The 21689-nt window shown below is 41.1% G+C and overlaps 1 protein-coding gene across 1 annotated transcript in view; it reads left to right on the forward strand.

The window, feature by feature from the left end:
- NAF1 (nuclear assembly factor 1 ribonucleoprotein) overlaps window positions 1–21689 on the forward strand; it is a 58152-nt gene that overhangs the window by 17293 nt on the left and 19170 nt on the right. Inside the window, exons 3-4 of the mRNA XM_080672219.1 lie at window positions 7904–7997; window positions 16533–16615. Coding sequence (XP_080528345.1) covers window positions 7904–7997; window positions 16533–16615 — 177 coding nt within the window. The remainder of the gene's footprint in view (window positions 1–7903; window positions 7998–16532; window positions 16616–21689) is intronic.

Here is a 21689-nt window from a genome sequence, read left to right on the forward strand (position 1 = left end):
CCCACTCACCCATCTTTCCATGAGGGTAGTAGGTTCATATTTTAAACGTAACCTGCAGTACATAGACTTCTGTTATTTTCAGTAAGTTTGATTTTTACTTATTATATGATGAAGAAACTTTTTCTATCCTAAGTTTCCCTCATCACCTCTGTCTGTAATTTTTTAGTTCATCTGTGTGCATTTTATTTCTGATTCTTTATGTTACACTAGAGGCCCAGTGCAGGAAATTCATGCACAGGGTGGGTCTCCCTCAGCCCAGCCCGCACCTCTCCAATCTGGGACCCCTTGAGAGATGTCCGACTGCCCGTTTAGGCCCGATCCTGGTGGGATCGGGCCTAAACGGGCAGTCAGACATCCCTCTCACAATCCAGGACAGCTGGCTCCCAACTGCTCGCCTGCCTGCCTTCCTGATTGCTCCTAACCGCTTCTGCCTGCCAGCCTGATTGATGCCTAACTGCTCCCCTGCCAGCCTGTTTTCACCTAACTGCCCTCCTCTGCTAGCCTGGTCACCCCTAACTGCCCTCCCCTGCAGGCTTGATCGCCCCCAACTGCTCTCCCTTGCAGGCCTGGTCCCTCCCAAATGCCCTCCCCTGCTGGCCTGATCGCCCACAATTGCCCTCCCTTGTAGTCCTGGTCCCTCCCAACTGCCCTCCCCTGCTGGCCATCTTGTGGTGGCCATCTGGTGTCCACATGGGGGCAGCCATCTTTGACCACATGGGGGCAGCAATCTTGTGTGTTGGAGTGATGGTCAATTTGCATATTATTCTTTTATTAGATAGGATAGAGGCCTAGTACATGGGTAGGGGCCAGCTGGTTTGCCCTGAAGGGTGTCCCGGATCAGGGTGGGGGTTCCCTTGGGTCGTGGGGGGGCCTGGGTGAGGGGCCTGTGGTGGTTTGCAGGCCGGCCATGCCCCCCGGCGACCCAAGTGGAGGCCCTGGTATCTGGGATTTATTTATCTTCTACAATTGAAACTTTGTAGCCTGGAGCGGAGCCAAGCCTTCTGCTTGCTCTGTGGCGGCAGCTATTTCTGTTGGGATTTATTTATCTTCTATAATTGAAACTTTGTAGCCTTAAGCGGAGGCCAAGGCAGACCAAGGCTTCAGAAGCTTGGCTTCCTCCATCACCGGGGGCAACCCTAGCCTCCTGCTCTCTCCAGCTCCGTGGCTGACGCCATTTTTGTTGGGATTTATTTATCTTCTATCATTGAAACTTTGTAGCCTGGAGTGCAGGCCTGGGCCGGCCAGGATGTGCGGAAAGCTTGGCTTTCTCCATTGCCGGGGAAACCCAAGCTTCCCTCCCGCTCTCTCCGCGGCTGCAGCCATCTTGGTTGGGTTAATTTGCATACTCGCCCCTGATTGGCTTGCGGGCATGGCTTGCAGGCATGGTTTGCGGGCGTGGCTTGTGGGTGTAGCGGAGTGCTGGTTAAATTGCATATTACTCTTTTATTAGATAGTATTCTATGTGCATTGTCAAAATGGTAGTGTTCTTGCCAAATTTTTTTCTGTATTGGAGTGTATTTGTTTCTCCTTTTCTGTTACACATACACATCTTTTCCTCACTCACAGAAAATCTAAGTGATTGATTTTTTTGTTTCCTTAAAGAGATTATGAGACCTATGAGACTGAGGCAATTTATTTATTATCTTAGCTGAGGCAGCAGCTGTGTTATCAGGGAGCCAGATGTTAATCTGATAATTATAATAAAGTTTGCTGCTGTAAACCGGAGGTATCTATTTATCAGTTCTGGGCATTGAAGCTTCTTTCCAAGCCTGCCTTTTTTACTTTATTTTTGAGATGTTGGGTTGAGGTTCTTTTTGTTCCTCAAGAATTCTCTTGAATTCTAAGAATTGTATTTTCCATATTTGATTTTTGCTTTAACTGAGAAAGACTTATCTCTTTGAGATTTTGTTTAGCATGGACTAATGAAATAAGTCAATTTATTTAGTAATATATATACCACATACCTCTTCTGTGCTAGTCATTGTCCTGGATCCTACAGCAAGGCGCAAGACTGGCCAGGTTGCGTTTTTGTTGGATTTGTTGTCTAGTTAGGAAAATTGACTTTAAGAAGTAAACAAACAGGATGTTAGACAATAATGTCTATCAAGAAAAGCAGCAGGATAATTTGATAGAGTGACCAGTCTTATTGGTGTAGTAGTTCAGATTTAGCAATTAGGGAAGAGAAGGTGATATTTGACATCCAAACATCAATACAAGATCTTTTATTGCCCATTTTGACATGGCAATCCAGGAACTTTCCCTTTGAATCTTCTAAAGTTCTATCTCTAAACCTGCCACAAATCTTTCTATAAAGCACATCGCTTGGGTGATTTCTTGATGGAGTTTGGGATATTTTTCCTCTTTTGTCCTACTTTTCTGGCATGCTCATTTAAAAGAAACAAATGTATCTTTTCTCCCTTGGTTGGTCCCAAAATGTCTGCCATTTTCAAAGCAAATACAATATACTGCTTGATTTAACTGGACTTTCAAGGGCAAACTGTGTAACAGGCTTTCAACCTGGAATTGTACAGGCTTGGTTTCACTTATTAATCCCACTCAAGTTGGACATGTTTCATGTACAATATGTAGTTCTTTATATAGCTTTTGTGTTGTACAGATATTTTGGTTAGAGATTTTATGCACAACACTTTTATAGGTAGGTCTGTTACTATTAAAAGGCAACATAATGCCTTCATTGGGTTCTTTTAAGAATGCTCAGGAAAGTGTATATACATGTGTTAAGAACGTACTGGGATAATTGAACTGGAATTAAGAGTATGGTGGTGATCACAGGTCACAGTGCCTGTGTTTTCCCCCCTAAGTTTGGTTCTATATGAAATCAGAGATCTTCCTTGTTAGTAGGCAAAACTTTTATTTCTGTTAATACATCAGTCAAAATAGGGTAGCAACAGGAAGTAAGGGGGCCTGCCAGTTTGTTTTTGACCATAAGTATCAGTCCCTACATACTACAAATATTGTGGCTTTGTGCATCTTCCCATGTATTCCTTGTGGATGTTTCATTAGACATCCTTAGAGCAGAGACTTCATCAGACCGTATAGACTGACCTGCTCAGCTCAGATAAAGTATAATGATCTCAAAAGATGATAAAAAAGCATTTGATAAACATCAATAGTCATTTCTGATTTTAAAAATAAAACTTATAGGGATAAATAGATGAATACTTTCTTAATCTTATTAGAAAGAAATTATTCCAATAAAAATGCATCTTTATGCTAACCATTTGAAAAGTTTCTAATAAAGAGTTGGACATCACAATTGCTTGGTACTTGACATTCTGAAATACCAACCAATGCTGAAAAGTGAAAAATATTATGTACTAATACTGAAAAAAAGGAGGAGTACTTATATTTTTAAAATACGGTAATATAGCCCTAACCGGTTTGGCTCAGTGGATAGAGCATCGGCCTGCAGACTCAAGGGTCCCAAGTTCGATTCCAATCAAGGGCATGTACCTTGGTTGCAAGCACATACCCAGTAGGGAGTGTGTAGCAGGCAGCTGATCGATGTTTCTAACTCTCTATCCCTCTCCCTTCCTCTCTGTAAAAAGTCAATAAAATATATTTAAAATACGGTAATAGAGTGAATACATAAGAAAATCACTTGACACAAATTTCAGCATGATGTTTTCTGGTGTTTAAACAGTAGTCTATAAAGAATCCATTTATAATAGCAGTAAAAAATATTAAATACCTACTAATTTATAATAGCAAATAAGGTACAAAATGGCTTTGAATAAACCCAAGGACTATGTAGGACCTGTAGGAAGACAACTGTAATTAAATATAATTTTAATTGATACTAACAACACTAATATAACAAACTGGCTTTAAAGTTTATTGAAGTAAATATGTGCAAATACCTAGAAAAATTCCAAGGAGAAAAATATTGATGTGAAGGTGGATAGGGAAACTCGTCTTTATTCCCAAATATTAAAACATAATATGAAAGGCACAGTTGTTAAAATAGTTTGGTATTGACACTGAAATAAATCAGTAGAACCAAATGGAGACTTCAACAAAAAACCCAAATGTAGCCCTAGCTGGTTTGGGTCAGTGAATAGAGTGTCGGCCTGCTGACTGAAAGGTCCCAGGTTCGGTTCCAGTCAAGGGCACATGCCCAGGTTGCAGGCTAGATCCCTAGTAGGGGGAGTGCAGGAGGCAGCCAATCAGTGATTCCCTCTCATCATTGATGTTTCTATCTCTCTCTCCCTCTTCCTTCCTCTCTGAAATCAATAAAAATATATTTTTTTAAAAAAACACCAAATGTATAAGTACATTTAGTATATGTTAAAATTTGTTTTTCTGATCATTAGGGGAAAAAGATGAATGGATTATTCTTCAATGTGTGGGGATAACTGGCTAATAATTTGGATAAAGATAAATCTAATCTCTGCCTTGCTTTCATACAAGAATAAAATCACAAATGGACCAAATATGCAAATATTAAATATGAAACTAGAAGAGCAATGAAAACCAGTGAATTTTAAAAATTAATTTCATCAAGGGCAGGTCTTTCTAAATGTAATTTACACAAGTCTCAAAAAACTAAGAAAAAAGATTGATATACTAAAGTTCATTAAACAACAAATGCTAAAGAATATGCTGGGAGGTGAGTGGGTATTTGCTACATCTATTCTATATGTATACTAAAAGCCTAAACCAGTGGTTGGCAAACTGGGGCTCGCAAGCCACATGCGGCTCTTTGGCCCCTTGAGTGTGGCTCTTCCACAAAATACCATGTGTGGGCGCGCACCTACAGTGCTATTGAAACTTCGTGGCCCATGCGTAGAAGTCGGTTTTCGGCTCTCAAAAGAAATTTCATTTGTTGTACTGTTGATATTTGTCTCTGTTGACTAATGAATTTGCCGACCACTGGCCTAAACGACCATCTGACTGGTAGCTATGATGCACAATGACCACCAGGGGCCAGACACTCAGCACAGGAGCTGCTGAGCTGCGGTGAGTTGGCAGCTGCGGTTCTCTGGTGATGCACCTGAAACCAGAGAGTAGGGAGCCCGATTCTGGGGTGTGTCACCCGAGAACTGCCCTTTCACCATCCAGGACCCTTTGGAGATGTCAGAGAGCTGGTTTTGGCCCAATCCCCACAGGCCAGGATGAGGGACCCCCACCGGTGCATGAATCTGTACACCAGGCCTCTAGTATTTGTATAAAGGGCAGGCATTCTTAAAAACTTAGAGTTACCTTATAAATTAACAAAAAGATAAGACAACTATGTAAAATATACAAACAATCCATAAATACATAAAAATAGCCAGAAAATATACAAAAATGTTCAGTTTTCTTGATTAATGAAGAAATTCCAATTAAAACAAGATACTATTTTAGACCCATCAGACTGGAAAATAATTCATTTACTAGTGATGGCAAGCTGTAGGAAAATCTCATATATATAATTTGTGGGAGTGTGAATTGACTTAACCTTTTTGGAATGAGCCTGTCAAAATTAAAAATGCTCATGTCTTTGGATTTAGCAGTTACTACACTTAGAAGAATTTATCACAGGGCTTATTTAAAGATAACATGTGAAAGAATATGTATTGTTTGTGTGTATTGGTAAAAATTTGAAAAAGGCAGGTGTTTCATTATGTGACAGGTGTACTAAATTGTGGTTTATCTATATAGTGGAATACCATAAGAATGTTTAAAAAAATTAGATAGATATTTATGTTTTGGTGTAGAAGGATGTGTAAGAAGTGATAGGTGAAAAGGATAGCTTATGTCACAATGTCTATTTTATTTAAGTGAAACATTTTAAAGTTAGTAATGTGAAGTTTATATCTGCATAGTAAATATATTTGAAAGACTTTAACAACTGCAATCTATGGAGAGGAATTGGGAGATTGAAAGGAATAGGGAATTTTTTCTTTTTACTTTGCACCCTTCTTTACTACTTGTTTCCTTTTTTAAGAAACAGATACTTGTATTAGTTTTATGCTTTAAAGTTTTAAAAAGCCAAAAACAGTATCAAGTTTAGACTTGTTCCAAAACATAATTACATTGCATGGGATTTTATTCCTCCTAATAGAAAATACAGAATGAGGAACCTTTCATTTTGTGAGTAACATTTATTTAGTATTTGAGAATAGTATTGATTTTTGTCTCTGAAGTGTTCATGGCATGTGGTCTGCACTTCTATGGAGTTCAGATATTTTATTAACATAAAATCTAACGGCACTTCTTTCAGAAATTTCCCTATCCTTTCTTCTACTAGGACCCTCCTGATTTTGACTTGTAGGTTCTATCACAGTCCAAAAGTAATGACAGTTTTTCCTCTAGATTTTATCGTAATTTTGGTGGGCAACAAGGCAGATTTCATCACTATACTTCTGCATTAGAAATACCATTGGCCAATTGTAAAAGGTGCCACTCCCTGAACCAGAATCAGTGTGAGATCCATATCACATTTTGCCCTCTAAAATATCATTAAAGCCCTGCTGTCTGCAGTCTCTTGACATTATAGTTTTCCAGTCTTATATTTCACAGGGTGTGGGGTTTCTTTAGCTAAGAACTTTATAAACAAGGCTATTTCATATCGCATGTCCTTTACCAGTTCTAATAACTGAACTTTTTTCACTATTCTGATACACACATGGACCACTTTCAAGTAATGGTCTTGCCAAGAAAAGGCTCTCCGTATTTAATATGATAAAATGACAAGTGGTTGTCCTCTTCCTTAAAGTACAGAAAAGTTCTGATATATAAAACAAAATCATTCCTTCCACAACCATTCCTCTAGCGGTAAATCTACTGCATTGAGTTGGTTAAGACTTAGTGAGGCTCTTTATAAGTAATCCTTGATCAGAAAGTAGCACCTCCCAGAAGCAAGTTATATTTTAATACTGGTTAAGTGGTTTTGTTAAAAACTTTGAGTCCCTGTAGAGGAAAGTCATTACCGATGATGCATTCATCTGCAATAACTGTATTATTTAGGTTTCCAACCTTTTCAACATTTATTCAGAAGTTATCTTTCTCCTCCCAAACTAACTCCTAACATGCCATTAATTGTGGCCTTTTGGCAAAGGTAAAGAATAGAAAGAAAGCTATGTTTATTTAATTTAAAGGCTATGGCCTGTTTTAGTTTTACATTTCTCTTCAATTCATCTCTACTTCAATTTCTAGTTTCTATAGCAACTGAATTAGGTGCTGGATCAGAAAAGAGAAATCTTTTGATGTTAAAAATTTGGTTTTTAACCTAGGGAGGGAAGAAAACAAGCAACACTCACATTTTTCCCTGGGCTGATGCCTACTAGTACATTCGGTTTCCAGGAATTCTGTATTTTTTCCTGAAGAGGCCAGACATTTAACTTTTCTTTCACAAAGCCCCATAAAAGACTGCTGCATCTCTGTTCAACAACTTAATCACAGTAAATTTAATGGATTAATCAAATCAAGACAGCTAAGAGAGAGAACTCTTCCTCTGTGGAGAAACTAGTGAGTGACCAGTGGAACTATCTTTGTTTTTTTTGTTGTTTTGTTTTTGTTTTGTTTTTCCAAATGGAATGTCTCTGGGAATAGCATGAATTGTCTCTTTTCTTAATCTTATATTCCTTAACAATAACTTTTTCTTTTTTATTGGTCTCTCGTTCAAGTGTGATTGGAAATATCTCGATGGTACTTCTGTCTGTATTCTCAGTCTATCTGGGTTAGGGAGTGGACACGACATATTATGTCACTTAAATGGGGAGATGGAGGTGGGAGAAATGCTGTCAGACACGAAAACGGATTACACCAAGGGGATGGTATAAGTACTTAATGTTGCATCTTCTTAAGTATGTATAGTATTTAAATGGAAGCTAATTTTTCTTTTTAAGTTAAGTTGTTGAAACTGGAGGAAGATTAATGTGTTTTCTTAATATAATAGGAACTACCTTCAGTTGAAGAACTCACTATTATTCTGCCTGAAGATATTGAGTTAAAGCCTCTTGGGATGGTTTCAAGTATTATTGAACAACTAGGTATGTAAATAATTTTATTAATAAAAATGATATATAAGCAATGCATTAATCAAATCAGACACTTTATGACTAGTGAATTTTCAACAGATAAATTTAGTTTTACTTATGTAAGTAATTCATAAATATATTTTCTTTATAAATATTTAAAGTCTGCTTTTACTGACATCTTTTTCCAGAATTTTCTTTGATGTGTACCATTATTCATTTTCTATTGCTATTAAATTACTACAAATTTAATGCCTTAAAATAATACAAAGTTATTATTTTGCAGTTCTTTGGGCCAGAAATCTGACATGGATCTTACTGAGTTAACATCAAGTGGTCCATCAGGGCTTAATTTTTTTTTTTGTAGAGGCCTTAGGGGAGAATTCACTTCCTTTTCCCATTCAACTTCTAGAGCTGCCTGCACTCCTTGGTTCCAGACTCCCTTCCTTCATCCTCAGAACCACTAATGTAACTTCTCTCTCAACAGAGCCTGGAAAGGTTCTCTGCTTTTACAGACTCCTTAGATTAGGCCTCATGTGTACTAGGATAATTGCTCCATCTCAAGGTTCTTAACACTAATCACAACTGCAAGGAAAAAAAAAACTTTTTTTTTTTTTTTTAATGTAAAGTAACATTCACAGGTTTAGGGATTAGGGTGTGGTTATATTTTTTTGTGGAGGGGGCATTATTCTGCTTACTGCCTTTGATTTTATTTTATAAACATGTAAATTAGAAATGTCTGTGATGTAATACTGATATTAATGGCATGAAATACGAAACTATTGGATATGAGACAACTAGACATTAAGGATTTCCTTTTAGCTCCAAGAGGTAGGTATCAAAAGGTCTTGAAATTAACTTAGCTACCATTAACTCTCATAGTGAGATACATTTGAGAATTAGAAGTCAGCATTGACAGTCATAGGATTTTTGAACTGGGAAAAGGAAGTAGATCGCCCACCAGCTTCCTTAGTTTATAGTACTTAAAGGACCCAGAAAAATGTGTCACTTGCATTTATGATCAGTTGTATAGCAAGTCATTGGTAGAAATGAGACTTTATCTTTTGACCTTTTTCTAATAGTATACATATCAGTGTTGTTTTTTAAAATTAATATAAATTTAGATAAACCTGACTTTTGTAATTTATTAAAATTTTGGTTTAAGTGGAATATTTTTAATAAAAAGTATAGAGAGAAACCAAGATGGTGGCATAGGTGAACACCTACACTGCTGCCTCGCACAACAATTTCAAAACTACAGCTAAAAGACAGAACGGACATCATTCAGAACCACAGGAAAGCTGGCTGAGTGGAAATTCTAAAACTAGAAGGAAAGAGAGGGGCACATGGAGACTCAGAGGAGCTTCAAAAGGCTGAGATATGGAGACACACGCGCAGAGAGGACAGGTGGCTGAGTGCCTGGCTAGCTTTCACTAGCGGGAGAGAGACGGAAGCTCCTGAATGCACTGAACTCCAGTTTCGACTGCACTGAACCCCAGTTTCGGGTGAGACCCTGGGGACCCAGACTCATATGGGGGGAGTCTGGACTGTCGGGAAAAGAGAGGAGCGCACGGAAACTCAGGGGAGCTGCGAAAAGCAGAGGTCTGGAGGCGCGCGTGCGAGTGCACTCAGAGAGGACTGACTGCTGAGTGTGCCACTGGCTTTCTCTAGCGAGAGGAAGACGGAAGCTTCCGGACAGTGCTGAACTCCAGTTCCGGGCGAGAATCTGGGAATCCAGATTTATTGGGGGAGAAACTGGACTGTCTGGCAACGGGCGAAACTCGAGGGCGGCTTTCTCTCAGAGGTGCTTGCAGCGATTACCGAGGGACACTGAGACCCAGGGGCCTCATAGGGCAGGGCTGATGGGAAGCCAAGGCTGTCTGCTCAGCCCTGAGACTCCGCCCCATCCAAGCTGCGCACAGAGGCTTTTGCAATTTTGCAAGTCTTGTCTCATAAGGCTTTCTCCAGCACAGAAGTTCTTCCGGTATAGACACAGCTGATCCTTACAGCCAACTGGCCTAGAGGTCAATTCCTCCCAGTGATACCAACAACAATCAAGACTTAACTACAACAAGGCTGTGCACACAGTCCACAAAGGGGTGCACCGAGTGTCCACCTCAGGTAACTGGGGAGGCTGAGCCACTAGGCCATATAGGATACCTAGCACACAAAGCTACCCTACCAACTCAGGGAAGCAGCGAAAATGTGGAGACAAACAGATCACAAACAAAAGAAATGGAGGAAAGCAAATGACTGGATATAGAGTTCAAAACCACGGTTATAAGGTTTTTCAAGAATTTCCTAGAAAAGGCCAGTAAATTTAGCGAGACCCTCAAGGATATGAAAAAGGACCAACTAGAAATTAAACATACACTGACTGAAATAAAAAACATTATACAGAGACCTAACAGCAGGCTAGAGGAACGCAAGAATCAAGTCTAAGATTTGAAATACAAAGAAGCAAAAAACACTCAACTGGAAAAGCAAAAAGAAAAAAGAATAAAAAAATTTGAAGATAGTGTAAGGAGCCTCTGGGACAACTTCAAGAATACCAACATCAGAATTATGGGGGTGCCAGAAGAAGAGAGAGAGCAAGATACTAAAATCCTATTTGAAGAAATAATGACAGAAAACTTCCCCCATCTGGTGAAACAAATAGACTTACAAGTCCAGGAAGCACACAGAACCCCAAACAAAAGGAATCCAAAGAGGACCACACCAAGACACATCATAATTAAAATGCCAAGGGCAAAAGACAAAGAGAGAATATTAAAAGCAGCAAGAGAAAAACAGTTAATTACCTACAAGGGAGCACCCATACGATTGTCAGCTGATTTCTCAATAGAAACTATGCAGGCCAGACGGGAGTGGCAAGTAATATTTAAAGTGATGAATAGCAAGAACCTACAACCAAGATTACTCTACCCAGCAAAGCTATCATTCAGAATTGAAGGTCAGATAAAGAGCTTCACAGATAAGAAAAAGCTAAAGGAGTTCATCACCACCAAACGGGTATTATATGAAATCCTGAAAGGTACTCTTTAAGAAGAGGAAGAAGAAGAAAAAGGTAAAAATAAAAATTATGAACAAATACATGTCTATCAACAAGTGATCTAAAAATCAAGTGAATAAAAAAATCTGATGAACAGAATAAACTGGTGAATATAATAGAATCAAGGGCATAGAAAGGGAGTGGACTGACAGTTCTCAGGGGGGAAGGGGTGTGGGGGGTGCGAGAAGAGACTGGACAAAAATCATACACCTATGGATGAGGACAGGGGGGTGAGGTAAGGTCAGGGGGTGGGGTGGAAACAGGATGGAGGGGAGCTATAGGGGGAAAAAAGAGGAACAATTGTAATCTGAACAATAAAGATTTATTTAAAAAAATAAAAAACTGTCATACATCTACACAATGGAATACTATGCTGCTGTAAAAAGGAAGGAACTCCTACCATTTACAACAGCATGGATGGAACTGGAGAGCATTATGCTAAGCGAAATAAATCAGTCAGAGAAAGATAAATATCACATGATCTCACTCATTTGTGGAATATAATGAACAACATAAACTGATGAACAAAAGCAGATCCAGAGACTGAGAAGAATCGATCAGACTGTCAAACCTCAGAGGGAAGGTAGGGGATGGTGGAGGTAAGGGGAGAGATCAACCCAAAGACTTGTATGCATGCCTATAAACATAACCAATGGACACAGACACCAGGGGTGTGAGGTCATGAGTGGGGGGTGGGGGGACAATGGGGGAATAAGGACACATATGTAATACCTTAAACAATAAAGAAAAATAAATAAAAGTATAGTTATTAAAACTCTGTACATGATTCTCAAGTTATTACATTAGTTTTTTAGTTATCTTATTGATAACCGGAACGGTGAGCCCAGGTTTTTCCCCTGGGGTCATGTCTTGTGATTCTGAAGAATGGACCAGAAGATTTAAGCAAAAGTGTGGAAAATTTATTACAAGCACATTCAGACTCCCCGCAAGGGAAGGGGGACTCACCAATGGGCTGCCCCTTAAAGCCTTGTAGTTCAGGGGTATATATTTGCTACAAGCCTATCGGTGTCATCAATTGATTGATTCCTTCAATTGTTTTGCCAGCAACATACCTGAGCTTTCCCTGTTTCTATGTGTTCTTTCTCTGTTCTCTGTTCCAATGCTGAACTTTCTCTTTTTCTATGCGTTTGTACACCTTGTGACTCCAGGCTCTCCCTTGTTTTCCAATGCCTCCTGCTTTGAGTCCAGATACATTTTATTATTTCTGCTTCGTTAGTTTCTGTGATTAGGCTTGCTAACACTCCCATGTCTCCCCCTACGTGCCTTTGTTTTCCATGGACCCCTACCCTATCTGCCTGCATTTTAAGCTAACTTGTCTCATCATTGTATTTAATAATATGCATAAATAAGTGAAACAGGTAATTACTTGATTATGTAGTATGAGTTGAACATTTATTAGACTTGATGTATATAGAAAAAAGGTAGGAGATGATTGAGAATGAATTCTGTTAGTGCTCACTATCCTTATCTTTATTCCAGAAGCAGATCAAACTCAAAGAATGTTGACTCATAATTGGTTACTTATACTAGTACTAGAGGCCCGGTGCACAAAATTTGTGCATGGGGGCGAGAGGGGTCCCTCAGCCCAGCCTGCCCCCTCTCACAGTCCGGGAGCCTTCAGGGGATGTCCTACTGATGGCTTAAGCCCGCTCCCCACGTCAGTAGGGCCTCCCTCTGCAGGAGGCAACCTGGCTGATCAGGGGAAGGTGCCATCCCCATCACCCCACTGCTGCTGCTGCTGCAGCCGCCATGGTGTTTTCATCAACACAGACTCCAGTCCCTTCACCAGGAAAAAATGACAACTTTCTTTAGGCATTTTCAAGATGTCTGTTTCATAGGATATGACATTTCTTTTTTTTTTTTTTTTTTATCCTCTCCTGCGTTTCCACTGATTTTTAGAGAGCATGGAAGAGAGGGAAAGACAGAAACATCTATGTGAGAGGGACACTGCGTTTGGTTGCCTCCTGCATGAGCCCTGACCTGGGTCCCGGCCAGGGAGGAGCCTGCAACCTAGGTACATGCCGTCGAGCAGAATCGAACCCAGACCCTGCGGTCTGCAGGCTGAGCCAAACTGGTTAGGGCAGGATATGACATTTCTTAGCCCCTCCAGCAGCGGACCTTCATTTTTCCTCCAGGAGTGAGGTGGAAAAACCCAGATCACCTTCTTGGATTCTTATTAGGCAAGTTACCAAGAACACTGCGAGTAGTGTACGGGGAGCTTAGCCAATGAGTGGTCAGAAAAGGTGTTTCCTCTGCAGCTCACAAGCAGAGGCAGGACTGCTGGAGAGGACCTTCCCTTGGCCACGAGCAGGCCCTCTCTCCCTCTCCTTCTTTTAATCCCTCTCCCTCTTCCTCCGGTCCACTCTCTCTAAAAAGCAGTGAAAAAGTATCCTCTGGTGAGTATTAAAAAACAAAACAAAACACAGAATAATAGGCCTCCTCCTTGGAGATGCTGAATATGTAGGCCTGAAAGAGAGAATTCTTGGCTCTGTGAAGATCCCTACATGAATTTTATTAACAATATTTGGAAAATTAGCCTAAGCCACACCAATGATTCAAGTTTGTGCTTTTCTGTGTTCCAGGGAAGAATCAAATGATCTTTTGTTTTATTGTGTCAAAACAAAATTTTGCATGTATTAAATACGTAATTCTTATTAAAATACATAATAGCAGATGCAGAAGTTCTGTTTAACTCAGTGAAGGAACTGGCAGGATGATAATGCTGTTCAAAGGAGATTGCCAAAGATGAAAGCCTGAAGTAAAACTGCTAAATTTGATACAATCTGGCTAATGTCCTATAGGACAATAAAACCATCATTTTTTGAATTGGTTTGTCTTCTAGAGAGAAATTAGTTACATCTTTAAAAGCCTAAAAATTCTTTTTATCTTCTCACTTTGCTGATCATTATATGTAACTTTGCAGGGCTGTAAAATGTCAAAATACACTGAGTGGCCAGATTATTATGAATACCTGACGTTTGTAGGCAAATTAGCCGTACACTGCATCATATGGGATATGGAAGCCGAAGGCCTGTTCAAACACCTTTGCTGTCTGCAGTTACCAAGATAAAATGTCTCCAATTCGCATAGGAACACAATGATTGGACAGTCGAGCATTGGAAAAAAGTCATGTGGTCTGATGAATCAGGTTTCCAGTTGCATCATGCAGATGGCAGAATGAGAATTTGGGGAAAACAGCATGAAAGCATGCACCCCACATGCATGAGTACAACCCTTCAAGCTGGTGGGGGCAGTGTTATGGTTTGGGGCATGTTTTCCTGGCATGATTTGGGCCCTTTAATTCGTGTGGAACAACGTCTGAATAGCACAACATACCTAAGTATTGTTGCTGATCAAGTTCATCCTATCATGTTGATGGTGTATCCCAATGGAGATGGCTTCTTCCAGTAAGACAATGCGCCATGCCACGGTGCTCATATTGTGCAGGAGTGGTTTCAAGAACATGAGGGAAACTTTACCTTGCTTAGGTGGCCCCCACAATCACCAGATCTCAATCCAATTGAGCATTTGTGGGACGAAGTTAAAAGCCATCAGGCAGCTGGTTTCACAACCATCAAATCTCACAGAACTGGACAGTGCTATTCATCAGGCATGGTGTCAGATTCCTTGCACCACCTTTCAACATCTTGTGGAGTCAATGCCAAGAAGAATCGCTGTATTATTGAAGGCAAAAGGTGGCCCAACAAAGTACTGATGGGGTGGTCATAATAATCTGGCCACTTAGTGTATATGGAACTTATTTAATTGTAAATAGTGTGTCAGAGTTATGTGTTTCATAGAAAAGAAAATGGTGATACCCCTGTTATACTGAAAGGACTTGCTTGTCAATGTTTTACTCTGGGCCTGTGCTCAGCCACAGAGGCTGCAGGTGGACCTGCCCTTTCCTCTCCGCCTCTGATTGGCCTCGGAGACTGCGGGTGGCCCGCCCTTGCCTCTCGGCCTGCGATCACCCTGGGAGGCTGTGGGTGGACCCGCCCTTTCCTCTCAGGGCCTGCAATTGGCTGGGGAGACTGCGGGCGGGCCCACCCTTTCCTCTCTTGGCCTGTGATAGGCCTGGGAGGCTGTGGGCGGGCTGCCCTTTCCTCTCTTGGCCTGCGATCAGGGAGGCTGTGGGCTGGCTCGCCCTCTCCTCTCTGGGCCTGCAGTCAGCTGCGGGAGGTTCTGGGTGGCCCCTGTGTCTACTCTGGCTCCAGGGGGCTGGCCCAAGCCACTGCACAGCGGCTCGGCTGGCCCCCCTGTCTCTGTCTCCATCTCTGCTCAGGGCCTCACCTGCATGAGCAACCTCCTCCATTACGGCATCCCAACCTAATTTGCATATTACCTCTATCTATCTATCTGTCTATCTATCCGTCTATATATATACATACACACACACACACATTCAGAATTTACAAGCACTAGTTGCTGCCCACCCCCCCCCCGCACCCCCCCCCTGCCACGCTCCCATCCCCATTGCCATCTTGCCCCTGGTTTGGGGTCTTGCAAGTCCCTCCCAAGATTATTTCACCCCCACCCTCATATTTATGGTGGATGTGGGCTTACAGATACAAAGGCCCTGCTCCCACCCCTGTAGTCCACCTAACAGTTTCCCCCTTCCTGCCCTGGGTGCCCGAGATGTAGATATTGTACAAAGGTTTCTAAATCCCCTTTTTTATCTGTGCACTGTTTTATTTAAGAAAGTGGGATTCAAGGTGGGAACCCTCTACAATAAAGTCTGTCGGTGTTTAGGAAGAAAAATTAGCTGAAATACTTTGAATGAGTTTTCATAATCTGGAACTAATGTTTTTTCTAAGTGGAGATGGCATTATCTATATAATGTGACAAAGTAGTCTTGCTTGTTGCTCTAATTTTCTAAGAACCTGTCATTCCCCCCCCCTTTGCTATAATAGATTGTTTAATATTTGTGGCACTTACAAAGAATTAAAGTATGCTAGACTAGTGGAATAATGCTTTTGCTTTTTGAGAGAAAGTGATAAAAATTACTGTGTGCTCTCTCATTCTTGATCTGTTCAGAGGAAGATATTTTTGTGGTTAATTTTTTCAGATAGCAGTTAAGTAATCAGTGCTCATAGAAAAGAATTTCTAGAGTGAGAAAGAAAATTAATTTCTTCTAAAACAGGAGTTTTGTGACTAATTTGTATGTTTTTGGGGTAAAAATTGCTTGAGAAAATGTACATGGCTTGAATTTGTCGCTATTATTGGGTGAGTCAAATTTTCTATGAGATTTTATACTTCAATTTTCTTTCTTAGAATTTTAGCTTTTTGTATTAAATAAAAATATGTAGAATCTATTTCTCTGTGCTATGTTTAATAAATAGAATTTGTTTATCCACTAGGAATAGTTACTATGGCATATTATTTCACCTTAAATTTCATATTAAAGCCTAAATTCTCATTTAAATCTATATTACCTCCTGATTAAATCTTGAAATAATCTGTTTTGTTTCATTTTTCAGTAATAATTGAATCTATGCCTAAACTACCTCCAGTTAATGAGGAGACTGTAATTTTTAAAAGTGATCGGCAGACAGCAGGGAAGGTTTGTAAAAAATTTCAAATCCTACAAATTATTGTTTCCTTGTGGCTTAGTGTTTTTTACTTTATCTGCCCTAAAAACAGTTTATTAATTTTAGTAGATGAGTAGTCTATAGCTCACAGATTGTATATTCCCTTAGTACATTTTCATCAGTACTTTGTCTTTATATTGGTTTAATACTGCTTATTACTCCTTGCTGATTGAGTCATTAAATATGCACGTATAGGTACTTTGCTAGGCACTAGCTCTTCATGTTTAATAAGACACAGTTTCCTCCGTACTTTGTCTTTATATTGGTTTAATGCTGCTTATTACTCCTTGCTGATTGAGTCATTAAATATGCACGTATATGTACTTTGCTAGGCACTAGCTCTTCATGTTTAATAAGACACAGTTTCCTACTCTCCATGTACTCACTATTAAGTGCAGAAGATTATTTCCACCATGTAGTAGGTCTGAAACTTGTTTGGTTTGTGAGTCCCATTGAGAGTAGTGGCTCTCAAATTATGGATTATTAATATATGTAATTAAGTAGTATCCTTAAGATGAGGTTTCTTTTAACATCTTAATAATGGAACAAACTTGTGTGTTCATCCTTGATATGGAAGACCTCAAATTTTACCCAGCAGTTATGCAATTCTGAGGAGTCAGTAGAAGACATAAAACTTTCTTAGAGTAATCCTGTGTGGCTCATTGTTTGAATGTTGTCCTGTGCACCAAGAGGTCACTGGTTCAATTCCCATTCAGGGCACATGCCCAAGTTGAGGCTCTTATCACCAGTTAGGGTGCATGTAGGAAGCAGCTGATCGATGTTTCTCTGTCACATTAATGTTTTTCTCTCGTCCCCTCTTCCTCTCTGCTAAAAATCAATAAAAACAGATTTTAAAAAAACTCAGATCAAATCTGTAAATACCCATCAAGTGTTTCTTTTCTGGGAATGAGTTTTATTCACCTCAGTATTCCTCCACTGTATATAATACAGTCCTTCATAAATTATATGTGCTAAGTAAATGTATATTGAGTTGAAAACCAAATAAGAAACCAGCTGCTATTCTTTGTAGAAGCAACTCTCTGGAGCTTAGTATTTCCCAAATAAGCAACAGTTGGCTTCTTTTTTTGTTTTGTTTTAGGAAATATAATTTACAGTTAATCGGAAAAAAAGGGCATATTTTGAACTATATTATTGGGTCATTCATATAATCTTTCCTTTTCTCTGCCTTTTCCTTTTTATTCCATTCTAGCACATAAGTTGACAGGTTCTATATCAAATAGAAATAAGTCACTTAGGAATGCAAAGCAATCGGTGGCAGAATTAATTGAAGTCTAGAGCTAATATATTTTGGCAATTCTTGAAAAGGTTTGTGAGAGGAACAAAGACTTTTAAATGTTTCAAGGATGATGCTCTACTTTCTTCCCCTTCATATAACTAGGCTTTATACTTTTGCTTCAATTATGGGTACTGCTGGTATCTTGTAAGGAGTTAAAAATACACTTAGGGGCTTAACCTCAGAGAAGGTTGAGAGAGGAAAGGAATGGGAAATGAGTAGATGACTGTGCTGTGACTAGCTCTCCCTGCCAATTGGTATAGTACAGTGGTCGGCGAACTCATTAGTCAACAGAGCCAAATATCAACAGTACAACGATTAAAATTTCTTTTGAGAGCCGAAAACTGACTTCTGCGCATGGGCCACGAAGTTTCAGTCGCACTGTATGTGCATGCCCGCACGTGGTATTTTGTGGAAGAGCCACACTCAAGGGGCCAAAGAGCCTCATGTGGCTCGCAAGCCGTGGTTTGCCGACCACTGGTACATTCTGCCCTGGTGAAAAAAACAAAACATGTCTTTCTGTCCTCAAGAAAGTAGTAGAAGAGGAAAAAGAAAAGAAGCAAGGAAAAACTTGATTCCTTTTATTTATGACTAGTGGCCCGGTGCACGAAATTCGTGCACATTAAAAGAATTAATTAGAGGAAATAATTTAATATTGCTATTTGCCCTTTTTCTATAATAGAAGTGTCAGAGATGAAAGAAAATTAGTAAAATGTATATGAAAACCTTCCTCCTGTCAGAGTGTGGGGCACACCACGGGACCCAGAGTCAAGTCCCCGCCCACCCACATGCGCCTCAAAACCGCATGAGACCCAGACCCGGCCAGTCCCACCCTTGTCAAGCCCTGCGGGGCAGGGGGCGTAGCCTCAGGTCTCCTAGCCCGGTGCCTGGTGGGGGGCATGGCCTGAGGTCCCCTGTCAAGCCCCGCTGGGCGGGGGGTGTGGCCTCAGGTCCCCCTGCCTGGTGCAGGGGCAGAGGGTGAGGCCTGAGGTCCCCTGTCAAACCCCGCCGTGTGGAGGGTGCAGTCTGAGGTCCCCTGTCAAGCCCAGCCAGGCAGGGGGGTGCAGCCTCAGGTCCCCTGGCCTGGTGCTGGGGCGGGGGGCGCGGCCTGAGGTCCACTGTCAAGCCCTGCTGCGCAGGGGGTGCAGTCTGAGGTTCCCCGGCTTGGTGCTGGGGTGGGGGACGTGGCCTGAGTTCCCCCGACCCAGCACTGGGGGTGTACCTTGAGGTCCTCTGTCAAGCCCCGCTGGGTGGGGGGCACAACCTGAGGTCCCCTGTCAAGCCCAACCAGGCAGGGGTGCACAGCCTCAGGTCTCCTGGCCCAATGCTGGGGCAGGGGGAGCGCGGCCTGAGGTCCGCATCAAGCCCCATTGGGCAGGGGGTGGCGTCTGAGGTCCCCCAGCCTGGGGCCAGTGTGGGGGGCAGGGCCTGAAGTCCCCTGTCAAGCCCCACCTGGTGGGGGGCGCGGCCTGAGGTCCCCCAGCCTGGCGCTGTGGCAGGGGGAGCAGCTTGAGGTCCCCTACCCCAGCATCAGGACGTGAAGCGCACCTTGAGGTCCCCCGTCAAGCCCCACTGGGTGGGGGATGTGGTCTGAGGTCCTCTGTCAAGCCCCATGGGGGGCAGGGGAGGGCGTAGCCTCAGGTCCCTGCTGATTGCTCATTAAGGCTCCTTATGGGAACTTGGCTTCAGCTGTGGGTGCAGCCATCTTTGTGACAGAGTGATGGTCAATTAGCATATTCCCTCTTTATTAGATAGGATTTTTATGACAGTTGTCCATTTTTCTAAGCAGCTAATTAGATAATTTCAATTTCAATGTTCCTCTGAATTCTCATTTCTTATATCCTCCAAATACATTTGAATTCTCATTCCCATAATTGTGACTAGTAATGTTAATATTCAGCTTTGCTGTCATTGACTTTGAAAGAAATCAGATAAAAATGCAATATTTACACCAAGCATGTCAAACTCGCAGCCCATGGGCTGCATGTGGCCCCCAACAAATATTTTTGCGGCCCAGCCAATATAATGGTATGTAAGAAATGTTTTAATAAAAATTTTGTAACTTGTTAACAATATCCTGTTATACATAATTATTAATAACAAACTGCAATGTTCACTAATGACTGATTACTATAATCATGTTACATTCATTTCCCTTATGTGCAGGTGTACCATTTCTCTCCATTAATAATAGCAGCAAATATTTTAGCAGCCAATTGCCATGTCATTAGTCTTTTTTTATTGTATAAAGTATTAAATATGGCTCCTTTTTTCCTGATTGCTCCCCTCTACCTCCTGCCATTCCTACCCCCCCAGGACAAGACCCTATCACACCAGTGTCTGTGTCTATTGGTTATGCTAATATGCATGCGCACAAGTCCTTTGGTTGATCTCTAACCCCCCTTCCCCTGACTTCTCTCTGAGGTTGGACAGTATGTGCAGTTTTACTTTGTCTCTGGATCTATTTTTGTTCATCAGTTTATGTTGTTCATTATATCCCACATATGAGTGAGATCATGTGATATTTATCTTTCTCTGACTGGCTTATTTGCTTAGCATAATGCTTTCCAGTTCCATCCATGCTATTGCAAATGGTAAAAGTTTTTTCCATTTTTATAGCAGCATAGTATTCCATTGTGTAGAGGTACCAGTTTTCTAATGCACTCATCTGCTGATGGGCACTTAGACTATTTCCAAATCTTAGCTATTGTAAATTGTGCTGCTATGAACATAGGGGTGCATATATCCTTTCTGATTGGTGTTTCTAGTTTCTTGGAATATATTCCTAGGAGTGGGGTTAATGGGTCAAATGGGAGTTCCATTTTTAACTTTTTGAGGAAACTCCATACTGTTTTCCACAGTGCTGCACCAGTCTGCATTCCCACCAGCAGTGCACGAGTGTTCCTTTTTCTCCACGTCCTCGCCAGCACTTGTCGTTTGTTGATTTGTTGGTGATAGCCATTCTGACAGGTGTGAGATGGTACCTCATTGTTGTTTTGATTTGCATCTCTTGGATGATTAGTGACTTTGAGCATATTTTCATATGTCTCTTGGCCTTCTGTATGTCCTCTTTCAAAAATTGTCTATTTAGGTCTATTTTATATGCCCATTTTTTTTATTATTATTATATTATCTTCTTCTTGTTAAGTTGTATGAGTTCCCTGTAAATTTTGGAGATTAAACCCTTATCTGAGATAACATTGGCAAATATGTTCTCCCATGCAGTGGGCTTTCTTGTTGTTTTGTTGATAGTTTCTTTTGCTGTGCAGAAGCTTTTATTTTGATGTAGTCCCATTTGTTTATTTTCTCCTTAGTTTCCATTGCTGTAGGAGCTGTATTGGTAAAGATAATGCTACGACCTATGTCTGATATTTTGCTGCCTATGGAATCTTCTAAGATTTTTATGGTTTCCCGTCTTATATTTAAGTCCTTTCTAAGATTTTTATGGTTTCCTTTCTTATATTTAAGTCCTTTAACTATTTTGACTTTATTATTGTGTACTAGAGGCCCGGTGCATGAAATTCGTGTGTGGGGGGGTGTCCCTCAGCTCAGCCTGCACCCTCTTCAATCTGGGACCCCTTGAGGAATGTCCGACTGCCCGTTTAGGCCCGATCCCAACGGGCAGTCGGACATCCTTCTCACAATCCAGGACTGCTGGCTCCCAACTGCTCGCCTGCCTTCCTTCCTGATTGCCCCTAACCGCTTCTGCCTGCCAGCCTGATCACCCTCTAACCACTCCCCTGGCAGCCTGA

This window comes from Plecotus auritus, assembly GCF_963455305.1.
Source record: "Plecotus auritus genome assembly, chromosome: 6".
Lineage (NCBI taxonomy): Eukaryota > Metazoa > Chordata > Mammalia > Chiroptera > Vespertilionidae > Plecotus > Plecotus auritus.